Genomic DNA, 15,940 nt, shown 5'->3' on the forward strand with positions numbered 1-15,940 from the left:
CATACATACATATTACATACATACATACATACATACATACATACATACATACATACATACATACATACATACATACATACATACATACATGCATACATACATACATACATGCATACATACATACTTTTCACCACCGTTCCTTATAACGTAAATAATAATATCGTTTATCGTAGGGCAAATTTTATAACTGGGATATAAAGGTACAGGGCTCACGGTATTAATTATGCCAGAAACTGGGAACTAATCAAGAAACGGTTAAACATAAAAAATATATATGAGTTTGGAGGGCAATGATTGGTTGATAATGAATAGTGACAATTAGTAGAGTTTGTTTTCAGAGCTTTTCCTGTTTTATGTAGCAGGAAAAGATACAGACAATGTTCGATTGATGGAATGTCAGTCATTGTACAAACTCGACTTTGCAAGACTCACTTGCACTTTTATAGTTCGCGCCCGATTCTTTTGGCCCGGAATTAAAAACACATGTTTCAGATAGATGCAGATCTAAGCGTAAAAGGGAACATATGGTTTACTCCACACAGCTGTTTGCATCTTGTATGGGTCAATACTGAAAACTTTGATTTGATCATGAGCATTTACAAATTTAAGGTTAATGAAATTTTAAAATCATGGTGTTTCCATCTGTTGACTACAGGACCTGAGTTAATACCGTGAGTCGTTAAGAAAAAAGAAACTGCTTTCCTGTGGTTCAATATAAGTTTATATATATATATCATTAATCATTGACCCGTGTTGCGTAATATACCATGTCTGATAATATATTTCAATCTTAAATTGAATATCAATGAATGATGACAGCGGACACGGTAAATCTTTATTATTTATTTTAAAAAAAATATAGTTTGATCTCAACTGTCGCATTAGACTAAACACAACCATTCCAGATATTTCGTTATTTCATTTTGTTTTACTAATTGTCTTTAAAATTGTTCATAATTTTCTTTATGTTAAACTGTAAATATTTGCTGTTCTGCTTTGCGCGAGCTTGTGTGTGTTAATCAGTGTCTATGTATTTTCTTCGTCCCAGATGAGGATGAAGACTTTCTGTTAGGTCTATACTTGGAGAGACTTTGCATTATTTTCACTTCCCGTTGTCAGTTGGAGTGAGTGAAGAGTGCAAAGTGTATTTAACATTATCATAGAATCCGGCTCCTATCAAAGATTAAGTCGTTGGCTCTGTCATTATCATTAAGATTATCACAGAATGCAGCTCCTATCAAAGGCTAGGACGTTAAGATGTCAGTGTTGTTAAGATTGTCACATAATCCAGCTCCTATCAAAGGTTAAGACGCTAAGATGTCCCCGTCGTAACTGTTATCACGGAATCCCGCTCCTATCAAAGGTTAGGACGTTACGATCTCAGTGTCATTAAGATTATCACAGAATTCAGCTCTTATCAAAGGTTAGGACATTATGATGTCAGATTCTGTGAAGAATGTCACAGAATCCAGCTCCTATCAAAGGTTAAGATGCTAAGATGTCCCCGTCGTGACTATTATCACGGAATCCCGCTCCTATCAAAGGTTAGGACGTTAAGATGTTAGTGTTATTAAGATTAGCACAGAATCCAGCTCCTATCAAAGGTTAAGACGCTAAGATGACCCCGTCGTGACCATTATCACGGAATCCCGCTCCTATCAAAGGCTAGGACGTTAAGATGTTAGTGTCATTAAGATTATCACAGAATCCAGTTCCTATCAAAGGTTAAGACGCTAAGATGTCCCCGTCGTGACTATTATCACGGAATCCCGCTCCTATCAAAGGTTAGGACGTTACGATGTCAGTGTCATTAAGATTATCACAGAATTCAGTTCACATCAAAGAATAGGACGTTAAGATGTCAGTGTCGTTAAGATTATCACAGAATCCAGCTCCTATCAAAGCCTAGGTTCTAAAGATATCAGTGCCCTTAAGATTGTCACAGAATGCGGCGCCTGACCAATTCTCGGTCGTTAAGATGTCTATGTCGTTTAGGTTATCACAGAATCCGGCTCGAGTCAAATCCTAGATTGTTGGATATAGCAGCATCATTAAGATTATCACAGAATTCATCGTTATTAATTAGACATTATTACTGGAAACTTGAAATCATTGTATCACTTAAAGGGACACTTTAATGTTGCACAAAAAGAGCGTAATTTGACAATAGTTGTGTTGAAATAAAATAATAATTTCAAAAGTAGATTATCTATGGCCACATTGTCTGTAGGGAAGGCTGTAAAATGCTCCAGTTCTTGAATAATTGATAAGCGAGCACTTTTTCAGAGACTTCCATCGATATAATTTTCTTTTTCTATCCGAGGATCGGCGTGTCATTGGAAATAAAATACATATGCAGCTTGTTTGTTTCATTTGATGGTCGATGAAATCGTTAGTAAGATTTCCGATTTGCTGACAAGTTGGAAAGACAACAGTGACGGTCATGGCCTTTTAGCACAATTGCGACTATGATATCATGCAATGTCCTGAAACAAAGAAATATGAAAATGACACTCTTTAAAAACAGCGAGATAAAACAATATTTTGATGAGGTTATTCCTTCTGATATTATGCATGCTTATATCGAAATCTATGCACATGTTTACTGAAAGAAGATCACTGTAAATTATTTAGGTTTTCGCTTGAGTGTATACTTTCTTTAAAATAAACGAAAATACAATTTTAATGAATTATTGCTATTTTAGTGCAATTAATATTCTATTCTGTTGAACAACCTGCGTTCTTTGCAATTGTATGTAACGTTATACATGAGTAAAGATGATTGATTAAATAAATGCAGGAGAAAGAAAACGAATTCCAGAATGTAATAATTGTAATGAAGAATGCATATGCAATAATACGATATACAAAAAGATGGTGTCACGTTGCCTGTCCATGATTACGTAAGGCAAGAACTAAGGAATTGGTTAGAAGCCATGTATATATGTTAGACCTCGTGGCTATAGTGGTCATGTTCGTAACTGTTATCAGAGCCAGTTTTGTTGGGTGTCAAAAATCACGTGAACGTTGAAAGCTTCGTTCAAGAACAAGGAACCCTTATTGGCGTCGTAAATCTCACCACGTTGACAGACGGCCGGAACATTGTCTGCTAAGCTGATTAGAACAGGGTAGAATCGATATCCAATGGGAATTGAGAGGGCGGGCCACCATTTCAATCTGAATTTGACTGAGTAATTTAGACTGTAAATTTCAGTAATTGTGGAAGATCGTGCTGGAAAGTTAAAACAATAACTCTGGGAAAGCCATTCATAAATTGGCGGGAAATCTTAGGAAATTCTAAGGAAAGACAAAGCTTCGTAAAGGTCAGTGAGTTATTGCTCGATTGTTGCAGAATATTACGGAATTGCTGACGTAACTATATGTAGTATGTATACTTCATTACTGGAATCGTTCGTACGTATAATTACCTTTGTAGTGTTTAATTTATATTCGTATTTGAGAAATGAGCAATGATTATGTAAATAATTATGTAGATTGTTAGCTCGTGATTAGAATTAACATTGTAGTTCGCTATTTGATTACTTCGTAGTAAACTAGTGCATTCATTCATGTGATATTCTAGATTTTGCAACTGTTGAATTGAATTGTAACTTTGGAAAATGGTTGCCGTATGTAAAATTAGTTAATGTGGATATTTTAATATTTGTGTACACTTGTGGGAGTGTATTGTACAGAAATGCATCTGATTGTTGTGCTATTTTTCAGTATAATGAGATTAAGAAGATATATACTGATGTGACGCAATTTTTTGATGTCTGTATGATAAGTAGTTGATACCGTGCCTTTATTACGACGTTGTTTACCATACAAGAACGTATGGGTATTTCGATGTGCACGAATGCGTGACCGAAAAATGTAATAGCCTTTATCTGATGATTAATTGTTGGTTTAGTGTGAGACGAGATCGCTAAGGAAATATGCTAACGTCCTTGTATTTTCACAGGGAGCTTTGAGGGGACAGACTTCCGGTGTGGTTTAGTCCAGAGTCTCCAGGAGAGAGGCGGAATAAAGACTAGTGGAGAAGTCTATTGTGAATCGAAGGCTAGTCGGAGGGCAGAGTCAAGGAGGATGAGATACAGGTGTCGAGGTGGAATTGGAGAAGAAGCAGTCAAGGAGAAGGAGTAAGGCAGGAAGTCGGAAGGAGAGAAGACATTTGCGGGATAGGAAGGATACAGATGAGCAGAAAACACGGATAGGTGGAAAAGCGATCTCACACTATAAATCAAAGGATGCAACAGGCTATTACTTGGTCGAGAGGAAGAAGAGTGATTGGGAAATTATTATCATTTGAATATTGAATTTTATTTTTATTCTTTTAGTTTTCACCTTTTATGTTCTCAATAATTTACCTGTCGGCATTGCTAACTGAGGGCTCGGAGCCTTACCACTCTCTATCACTAATTTCACTCCCTAAAATATCGAGTCTGGGGTGGGACTTCTTTGGCAATTAAAATAATATATTTGGAGCACCCCTTCCCAGCCCTACCAAACAACACAGATGGCAAAGATAAACAAAAGTTTGAATAATAAAACCTTGTCATTCCCTAATTTGTGTTATGTAATACTCTTCTGTAGATTAATTACTTCACAGTCACATAAGTTCCTAATGTTACTTCAGTAAGCCTTCACTACAACTACGTTCAAGTGGGCCATTGAAGTCAAAATCGTTATAGGTGATTCAGGCTTATAGTAGGGTATACTGTATATAGTACTGATATCACCTAATAAAATTGGTTTAGTGAAGTCATCCTATGATTGGGTACATTATACATAATATTGATACTACGCAATGAAAATGAACCAATGACAATACTCGTTTAATAAGTAGGTACCGTGCTATATTAGTGAGCGCTGTAACGAGGAATACAGGATTAAGACAATGTCATCTGAAGAAATGCTTAATCTATAATATTTTGCAGGGAAAGAATTATTCCTTATTTTTCTGGCTATAGTCAATACATGTGGGTTAGTGGTTTAGCACACATAAAGACATCAGGATTGGACAATGACAATTGCTTTTTTTGGGTCTGCAGTTCTGAAGAACGACATCGGTTATTCTGTTATTTTATAAGAAGGAGAACAGCGCAAGAACAACCATATTAATGAATGTGGTCCCTGTCAACATAAATGCTATCAACTGTCAGAAAGAATTTTGCAAACATAACCTCTTATAACAAACGAACAATTTACACAAAAACGACAAGTTCATGAAAACAGCGCAGTATATATATATATATATATATATATATATATATATATATATATATATATATATATATATATATATAGGGTTAAGCGCCATCTTTCAGCGCAAGATAGGCTATGCATGGCGGCCAGTATTAATGGTTGGGGAAGAACCCGGGAAACCCCCAGAAAACACCACCGACCCACGAGAAGCTACCGGCAATCTTTCTCACATATCCACATTGGCCGAGTCCGAGACTCGAACCCACGCAGACAGAGGTGGTATGGCAGTTATCTGTGACGGGGAGCGCTTTAGACCACTCGGCCACTCGAGGCCCTCTTATATATACATATATATATATATATATATATATATATATATATATATATATATATATAGAGAGAGAGAGAGAGAGAGAGAGAGAGAGAGAGAGAGAGATTGTCGGCCTTCATAACAGGCGGAATTTAATTATTTCTTACCTAACATGCTAACAACCGCGTGATTTATTTAGCTTCGCTAGACATTCGGCCAACGAAAATATGGCTTATTTACATAGAATCAACACAAAACCGGGAAAATACAATACCGAAGAATAGAAATTAATTCATTACACAAATCTTTTCCTCGGTTGTAACTATCTTTATAATTAAAAAAGAACTAAACCCTGAGGTCAGGTGTTGACCAAGGTAGGTTGCACGCTAACGCCATATTTGATGAGAAGAATATAAAAGAAATATAATAATTTAAAAAAGGCGTGAGTTAATATGCATAGACATTTTATTGGACAAAGCAATCCCGTTATTAACCTATATAATAAATCAAGTGGAGACAGTTGAATAGATACAAAACAGTTTCACCCCATTGCATGTGTTTAACACAGAACGCATGCATGTAATATATTTCTGCAAAACTCCAAAATGTACTGAACTTGAATCGGGTCAATATATATATATATATATATATATATATATATATAGAGAGAGAGAGAGAGAGAGAGAGAGAGAGAGAGAGAGAGAGGGAGGGTCTAAAATGGATGATAATTAAATATTGCATTTATTAATGAGTTGAGTAATGTACAGCCAAGGCTCGCAACAGCTGGATATTAATCAAAGAGGTTTATAAATGTAATATTAAATTATTACCCATTTAAGATTCTTTTTATTAGTTTTTATTTCAGTGGATTATTTTTAGATAGAAAGAAGAACGAATAATTCGTTCATTCTGGCAGACATTGCACCTTTACTTTGCTGTGCGTACAAAATAGCCCAACCAAAGTTTAACTAGTATTAACGTTTAAAAGTAGATTATCCTTTTCTTACAATCTGTAAGTCAAAGAAGAAACGTCCTTCCGAACAAACAGAACATTTTACACAGGCAAAGTCGTTTTTCAACAAAATGCCAATGCTTGTGGTCACATTGTTTGATACAGTACCGGTTGCAATACAGTATAAGGTCCGTTTTTACGTCACTTAACATATCACTTTCACGATTAAACATTACACTGTTGAAATATTCATTTGAAAGAAGGTTTCCTGGGTGCAGAAATTCCCATATTTACTGTAATGTATCTGTGACGGGATATTTGCAGTATTTGACTTGGAACAGCAGACTACAGAATATGTAAATAAACTTCATTCAGAGTCGGAATTGCATAACACATTTGCCGTCTTAATATATGCAATGGCTGGATAAACTTCTGTCAGTGTGGAGACCGGTCTTCGACCACGTTCTTCTGTGAACATAGGTGAGTTTATTTACTTCTGTAAGTAAACATTTAAACCATTCTTGTACATAAGATGGATTCCATGCTCCAGGTTTACTGCCCCCAGTGTCGGAATAAACCATGTGGAGGCCCTTAGTCAGTCGCAATCTTGGGCCCTCACCCTCGCAAATTATTTCCTTAATCACCCTCGCAAATTATCTCCTTAAACGTTTTATCAATATTATTTTTATCCGTCGTTGCGGGACCCCAAGTCCAGTGCCTACTCAGACTATTTGGTAATGAGGCACTGACCGCCCACGTCAAACCCCAACTTACACATTCGCTATGAAATGATCACTACCCTTAGTTTCACTTATTGTTATTTTTTGCTTGTCTTGGACTTTTATCCATTTTTCATGTTATGAAAAATTATACATGATATAACAAGCCCCTGCAGTGTTAAATTTGCCATATTCAGGCAAACAAGACCATTTTCCCACCAATTCCTTTTGTGAATCGAAGACAAAAATTGGCTGCCAAAAATGATTCACTAGATTATAATATGAAAATACAAGAAAATATAAGAACTGTTCTTAATAGGAGTAATATTTAGGAAATCAATGTGTTCATTATGTTCTTGGCACATTATTTTCTTATTATTATCAGTTTTCAATGAATCTAAACAGTGGAGCACGCCTTAAATATGCCAACGAAAAATAAATTACCACAAATTTTGGGAATACTGGACAGTGATCCGAATGAGTCAGTCAGGTCTATACATTGGGGACTAGAAGGGACAGACTTTTGCAGCCGTAATGTGCGGGTATCGTTCATATTTAATAGCTGCTTGGAGTATTTTTATCTGAACTTCTTGCTCTGACGGCAATGTTCTGCAATGTGGAGATTTATATTAAATTGTGCTGGGAAGTGGAGGTAGGTCTGAAACGTTGGCATCAAACGGTGGCAGAAAGTGTTTTCTCTCTATTCTTATAAATTACTGGTATAACCCTATTCTTTTCTGAAAATAAAACCAACAACAACAGTTTTTATTTTCATTGCTATTTTCGTCATTTCAATTATCTTTAATGGCTTTTTGTACCGCAGAAAACTTACCACTCGCCGGAGTTGTCTGCTGAAAAGAAAAATGAAAGGTTATTTGATGCTGTCTTTTCTGATAAAGCACAATAATTATTGTGGAACGTAAAATAAACAACTCTGTGTTGCGTAGGCCTCGAAAAGCACTTGTTTAATATAGCTCGTTTCAGAGAGCGCCTGATTATGTTCAAAATAACCATTTAATATACTGTTGATTGCAGAGAGTTTCTGACTTGAGTAGGAACGGTGCGCGGTGTGGTCCCTCCAATAGTGTAAGATTCTAATGCAGTTTCGGAAAAAGTCTATAGCACAGGAGCAGTCGATGCTTTTGGAAGGCAGTATTTTCCTCGAATGTGGCCGAGACATCACTGTTGTCGATCCTAATCAATAGCATCGTTAGATGCGGATATTACCAGAGTGGTCAGATTAATATCTCACTTCCTTGTTAATTATGCTGCGAAAATTAATTCTTTCAATAGGAATAAAACAACAAAAAACTGGCTTCGCTAGACGGTAATAATTAAAAAAAAACACATTAAAAAAACTGGTAAAATCTCAATGAACAATGTATCTGCCACATATTCTTGGCGCAAAGAGAGAGAGAGAGAAAAAGATAGAAAGAGAATTATATATATGGAGGGTGGGTTCGTGCTTTGTGTTTATTTGAAATTTTTTGTCATATTGCCTATCAAATGAACATTTTTTTATTTGCCTGAAAGCATATATATATATATATATATATATATATATATATATATATATATATATATATATATATATATATATATATATATATTTTGCTTGGCATCCGTCCGTCTACGGGAAACGATGGTATAGCTCCAGAGTAAGCTTTTGTTTATCCTTCTTTCTTGCTGTCTTTTCAGCTTGTTTTTTTTTTTTTTATTTTTAGTTTTATATATATATATATATATATATATATATATATATATATATATATATATATATATATATATATATAAACATACATTACAGTAACTGATCTTCATTTTCTGAAATTAAAATAATACAGAGTCTTTAGATGCAGTAGCACTAAGTGTAGCAGCTGTATTTGTAATGCTGGCAGTAGGCCCTATCTTAATGAAAGTAAGTGGTAAAGTGGTAGTAGTGGCAGGTGCAGTAGTAGATGTGGTGGTGGCATAGGTGCTGTTGTTGTTATTATTATTTTTATCATTATTTATTTATTTATTTATTTATTTTGTTTTCGGTTAGGCTTTCAGTGCTTCCAAATATAGTGAAACCAGCCTTATAGGGCACTTTCATATAGAGAACACCTTCTTATAAACGACCCATTTTCACTTATGATATTCCTCGTAAAAACATTATTCTTTAATGATCTCACCTATCGATAAAAGAAGAATACATTTTTTACTCCTCACTGAATTTGTTATATATTTTCGTTCATGATTGTCTTTTCCAAAAGAAATTCTTTTAGTCAGTGAGTATCTTTTAAAGCATATTATTTTGTCTAGAGCGTCTTTTATGACCGAGTTATTAGGCTGGTGTTCCAATGTCCTTCGCAACGTACATTCATTGAATTGTAGCTGAAATTGCCACAATTTTTAAAATAAATACCCTTTGATGTACTGGATACCCGCATAAGTAACTCCAACAATTAGACTAGCTCCAGCTAATGACCCTACGACGGAACCAGCAATTACACCGGCACCTGCAAAGAGATAAAGCAAAGAATATAAAGACACAGGTTTTGGTATGAAACAGGCACATATACCTATCTCGTCACATATCTGGAACACATTGGATCACGTCCTTAGGAACGTGTTCAGGGGATAATATGTACAGATATGCTAGCAACTGGCACGTGTTTTAAAATACTTTGGAGCAAAACTGTATGTATTCAGTCGTATCAGAAAGACGAGAATATAACTAAGATGCGAATGAGGTAGGGATGATTACCGTTTTGTGTCAGACTCCAGAATGAAACGTTTAGACGGTTATTCATCCCTCATGAGACATATAAGTTTATCTGTTTTCCTAGCCTTACTTTTCCTATTTCAGTCTGGTTATCTCAGACTTGTCGTCTCAGTCATAGTGTCTCCACGATAGCTCCTATCTTTTTAACAGTAGCTCCTACTGTTACAAAAAATCCATTGAAGTCTTCTGCCCTGCCTGGCGGAGTTGCTATGATATCCAACAACAACAATAACTCAAGATTTCTCCAACACCATACATAACATTTTGACACACGCACGCACACACTCGTCGAGCAATTTGATAGAGCTCCAAACAAACAGCAGTACTCGTCACGGGTCACGTGACAAAACCAAATTCCCTTAAGTGCTACTGGAAAGCCTGCAAAAAACCGAAACGAGTGTTATGTCAGACTGGTTTCTTCTAACGGTGTCGAACATCTACAATCCGCACCTGTTGAATCAAATATAATAATGCGATTGCATATGAAAACTGCAATAACCAGCTAGAGTTGTTCATTCATCAGTCCACGTGCTATTCCACAAATAGATTTCCATGTAGCTCATCACTGCACTCGTGACAGAAACACTTGTCATATTTCCAGGACAGTAAATATAAATTTCCAAGAAAATAATGAATTAGAAATTTCTTGATGACACTACGTACTTCGTTAGAACTGTACACAGAAGATATACTGTACTGCTCTGTATCGTACCGTTGCCTGCCATATAATGTTTTCCAAATGAGAGCTGATGCCAGTTAAAACTTGATCGTATCACAGATAATTATTATTTATTGTCAGTTTGTTTCATATGGCATCCATCAATTAATTGTGATAATAAAGTAATAATATCAAATGATTTTATGTTTCTATTTTCTCATTTGTAGAACATGTGTATTTAGGGTCGACAGGCCACCCCATTGCCCCCATTAACATGTTCGTCTCAATAAGCAGTACATGTGTTTAGATAAACAAAAGAACTTGGCTCGAGATACTCAATGTGCAATATTTCCAACACATAACAATTATAACTTTTCTGTATTGTTTTTTTTTCTTCTTACATTTTTCTAACATCTGCATATATAGCTAGATTCTACGGCATAAATCATGCTATATACCCAAGTGAGCTATATTTTATAATATATGATCATGGTAAGCGGATGTTTGATAATCATATCAAGAATACAAAATTATCGTGAAATTAGTCTTGTGTCATACCGGTATTTATGTTGCACTCAGATAATTTCGGAAATGAATTGAAATAGTTTACGGATGTGTCACTCATGACAAGGGACAAGTTAATATTAAATCAAGCTTTATATATAGATCGATTTGTTTTCGAAAGGGAATCAACATTTGGTTAATCGCGGGTTGCAAGAAATAGGATTCTTACAATCAAATTGTCATGAGTAATTTTCCAAGGTTACTATTACCGTCTTTGAATAACAAGATTGAAACTATAAATGACCACTACGTGTATCCAAAACAAGGTCCCTCGTCAACACGAGCCCAGCGTTCGCTACTGTCCGTAATGTCTCATACCATAACTAGATCCGGGTATATCTTAAAGTTAAACGTGTCTGATTGTGTGTATCGGCTGGCAAACAAGAGGTTGCGAGTTTGAAACTCGAGGTGAAATCCCAACAATATACTTTTCGCATGTTTTTATCTTCAGACTTACTTTTAAACGTGTCTGATTGTGTGTATCGGCTGGCAAACAAGAGGTTGTGAGTTCGAAACTCGAGGCGACATCCCACAAATATACTTTTCGCATGTTTTTATCTTCAAACTTACTTTTAAGCTCGCACACACACACACACACACACACACACACACACACACACAGAGACACACACACACACATATATATATATATATATATATATATATATATATATATATATATATATATATATATATATATATATATATATATATATATATATATATATATATATATATATGTCAGAGTCTACTATGATGCACCTGCATGTTATTCATCTATTTATTAATGTACATGACTCGAGGTATATAGTTTAAACACAAATTTTATAATAATAAGTAAAGGAAGACAATCTCATCTAGAAGGTGAGTGAAAATGTTATGATTGTTCCTTCGTCATGACAACCTTGTGCATTGCTCGAGTAACGATGTTCGATTTTACAGGATAAGCTAGATTTTATCTTTGCTTTATTTATGTTTAAGAAACTCGCGTTTATTATAGGTTATAAACTCGCGTTTATTATAGGTTAAAACAAACTAATATGTTTGTGTTAGCGATCGCCATAATAGTCCCTTTGAACTGCATCCCGAGGAAGTCCAGGCTTGTGTGGATTGCGATAAAGTCAAACCCACCATAAAGTGCGACAGCTTTTTCCCCCCAGGTCATTCTTGTTTTTCTTTATTTTTAGTTTCAAGAGATTTTTTTGTCTAACTGAATGAACACTTCAAATATTTGGTCTGCAGGAAGAATTCGTATATTTTAGAAATATAGATGTACTACAGTAACACTGTAAATTCATCCCCCATTGCATGAATAACTAGTCATTCCCCACTGCAAGAATAGTGTACATTCATCTATATTGCAATATCAATGTAGTCATCCACAAGTAAAGTAATAATGTACAGTTACGGTTCCACCCCATTCATCATCATCATCATCATCATCATCATCATCATCATCAGTCCCGTAGTCTGGAAGACCGTTGGGGCACCGCACAAGACCTGACAACCAGCTTCCTCAATTCCTCTCGATCTTCCGTCTTTCTCAGTGAGTCGCTCAGTTTCAAGCCTGTCCACTCTCAAACGTTATCTTCCCACTTCTTTATTTGCCTGCCTCTCTTTCTTCTTCCTCGTACAGTGTCTTGTAGGATTGTCTTGGCAAGTCCTGATGATCGTGAGACACGCCCATACCACTGCAGTTCCCATTTTTTCACTATGATCAGGAGGTCATCGTTAGGCACAATGGCTTGTCTTATCCTTTGCCTCATTTCTTCATTGGTGACATGGTCCCTGTATGTGACGCCGATGATCTTTCGGAAACATCTCATCTTTGTAGCCTGCATCCTTTGCTCCAAGTCGCTGTTATGGTCCATGATTCGCAGGCATAGAGAAATATGGAGATCACCAGTGAGTACATCAGTCTGACGTTTGAGCTGAGTGCGATGTTCTTGTCCTTCCAGATGGGCTTCAGTTTTGTCAGCGATGCTGTTGTCTGTGCGATCCTGGAGAGTAGTTCAGGCTTCGATCCTTCATCTGTTACAGTTGCCCCCAAATACTTGAAGCTGTGGACTGTTTCTAGCTTTGTACCTTGGACTCTGATACAAGTTCTGATGTCCTTGATGTTGTTGGTCATCATTTTGGTCGTCTCTGCACTAATTTCCATGTCATAGGCTCCAGAGGATTTGTCAAGGCCCTTTACTAAGCTAGCTAATTCTTGCTCATTTCCTGCTAGTCCTTCAATGTCAGCAGCAAAACGTAAGTTGGTGATTGTTCTGCCTCCTATGCTGACTGTCCCGGTATGCATATCAAGCGCGTCTTCCATGATACTCTCCAGAAAGACGTTGAATAGTTTGGGAGAGACCAGACAGAGGTGCTCTATTAGTGTGATGAGGTTAGCATTGATGCTATACAGTCTCATGGTCGCTCACAAGGCTGCATGTCCTACCCTGTCAAATGCCTTCTTGAAATCCACGAAGACGTGGTAAGATCTTGCTGGTGTTGGAGGTACTTCTCACACAATATCCTGAGGTTGAAGATCTGCTCTGTTGAGCTGCGCTCTACACTGAACCCCACCTGCTCCCGGCAATGATCTGTTCACCCTCTGGTTTTAGTCTGTTCAGCAGTATCCTTAACATGATGATCCCTAACATTTCAGTAATAACGTACGCTGTGTCAAAACCAGCGTACAATCAGTCCTATAAGCCATCGAAGCAAAGTACGCTGGTTTTGACACTGTTGCAAGTTACCTCTCTCTGGGAGGGTAATGATCAGTGATAAACAGTTATCCCCATTACCGACATAACGTACATCCATCGACCATTTCAGTAGAAACTTACATCCATCGACCATTGCAGTAATAAGGTACATCTATCGACCATTACCGTAAAAACGTACATTCATCGACCATTACCGTAACACGGTACATCCATCGACCATTACCGTAATAAGGTACAGCCATCGACCATTTCAGTAATAATGTACATCCATCGACCATTACCGGCAAGAGGTACATCCTTCGACCATTACCGCAATAAGTTACGTCCATCGACAATTACCGTAATCACTTAATCAATCGACCATTTCAGTTATAACCTACATCCATCGACCATTATCGTAATAACGGACATTAATCGACCATTACCTTAATGACATGCATCCATCAACCATTACCGTAATAAGGTATATCCATCAACCATTTCAGTAATAACGTACATCCATCGACTATTACCGTAATAACGCACATCCATCGACCATTACCGTAGTGAGGTACACACATCGACCATTACCGTAATAAGGTACATACATCAACCTTTATCGTAATAATGTACATCCATCGAAAATTGCTGGAATAACGTACATGTATCGACCATTAACGTAATAACGTACATCCATCGACCATTACCATAATGAGGTACACAAAATCGACCATAACCGTAGTAAGGTACATCCATCGACCTTTGCCGTAATAATGTACATCCATCGACCATTACCGTAATAACGTATATCCATCGACCATTACCATAATAACGTACAGCCATCGACCATTTCAGTAATAACCTACTTCCATCGACCATTACCGTAATAAAGTACATCCATCGACCATTACCGTAATAAGGTACATCCATTGACCATTTAAGGAATAACGTAAATATATCGACCGTTACCGTAATGACATGCACCCATCAACCATTTCAGTAATAAGGTACATCCATCGATCATTACTGTAATAAGGCACACCCATCGACCATTATTGTAATAAGTACATCCATCGACCATTATCGCAATAATGTACATCAACTGACCATTACCGTAATAACGTATATCCATTGATCATTACCATAGTAAGGTACATCCATTGACCATTTAAGGAATAACGTAAATCCGTTACCGTAATGACATGCATCCATCAACCATTTCCGTAATAACGTACATCCATCGACTATTACCGTAATAAGGTACATCCATCGACCATTACCGTAACAACGTACATCTATCGACCATTACCGTAATAATGTACATCCATTGACCATTACCGCAATAAGGTACACCCATCGACCATTACCGTAATAAAGTACACCCGTCGACCATTACTGTAATAACGTACATCCAACGGCCATTATCGTAATAACGTGCATCCATTGACCATTACCGTAATAACGTACATACATCGACCATTATCATAATAACGTACATTAATCGACCATTTCAGTAATAACGTACATCCATCGACCGTTACCGTAACAACGTATATCTATCGACCATTACCGTAATAACGTACATCTATCGACCATTACCGTAATATCGTACATCTATCGATCATTTCAGTAATAACGTACATCCGTCGACCATTACCGTAATAACATACATCCTTCGACCGTTACCTTAGTAACGTACATTCATCAACCGTTACCGTAATAACGTACATCTAGTGACCATTTCAGTAATAATGTACAGTCATACTTATTACAGTACTATTATATAGTCATCCCCATTTCATTCGTAATTTCCAGTTATCCTCATTAGACTAGTAATGCACAGCCATCCCCAATGTCAGTAATACAGTAATCCCTCATTGCAAAAAAACTACTGTCATCATCGACTGACACCAATAATGAATAGTCATCCCCCATTATAAAGATGTAAATATCATCCATAAAAGTGACCCGCTTCGTTAGTGAGTTTTCCTGAAACCGATTGTTAAAGTGTCGAATTTCGAATCACATAAAATCTTAAAGTTGAATGCACTGAGCATTAAAATTTTATC

At 36.5% G+C, this 15,940-nt stretch overlaps 1 protein-coding gene across 3 annotated transcripts in view; it reads right to left on the reverse strand.

Moving 5' to 3' along the window:
- Nucleotides 1-828: 828 nt before the first annotated feature.
- Nucleotides 829-15,940, reverse strand: part of LOC149789811 (uncharacterized) — a 60,905-nt gene continuing 45,793 nt past the window's right edge. For 2 of the 3 annotated variants that reach the window (XM_089971801.1, XM_089971800.1), the window contains exons 4-6: nucleotides 9,597-9,690; nucleotides 8,022-8,040; nucleotides 829-2,486 (exon numbers count right to left, since the gene is read on the reverse strand). In XM_089971801.1, coding sequence (XP_089827927.1) covers nucleotides 2,475-2,486; nucleotides 8,022-8,040; nucleotides 9,597-9,690 — 125 coding nt within the window. In that variant the 3' untranslated portion in view covers nucleotides 829-2,474. The remainder of the gene's footprint in view (nucleotides 2,487-8,021; nucleotides 8,041-9,596; nucleotides 9,691-15,940) is intronic. The other variant, XM_089971802.1, reaches the window with a different exon arrangement.

The sequence above is a fragment of the Sinohyriopsis cumingii genome, chromosome 10 (assembly GCF_028554795.1).
Source record: "Sinohyriopsis cumingii isolate HCF-2022 chromosome 10, ASM2855479v2, whole genome shotgun sequence".
NCBI lineage: Eukaryota > Metazoa > Mollusca > Bivalvia > Unionida > Unionidae > Sinohyriopsis > Sinohyriopsis cumingii.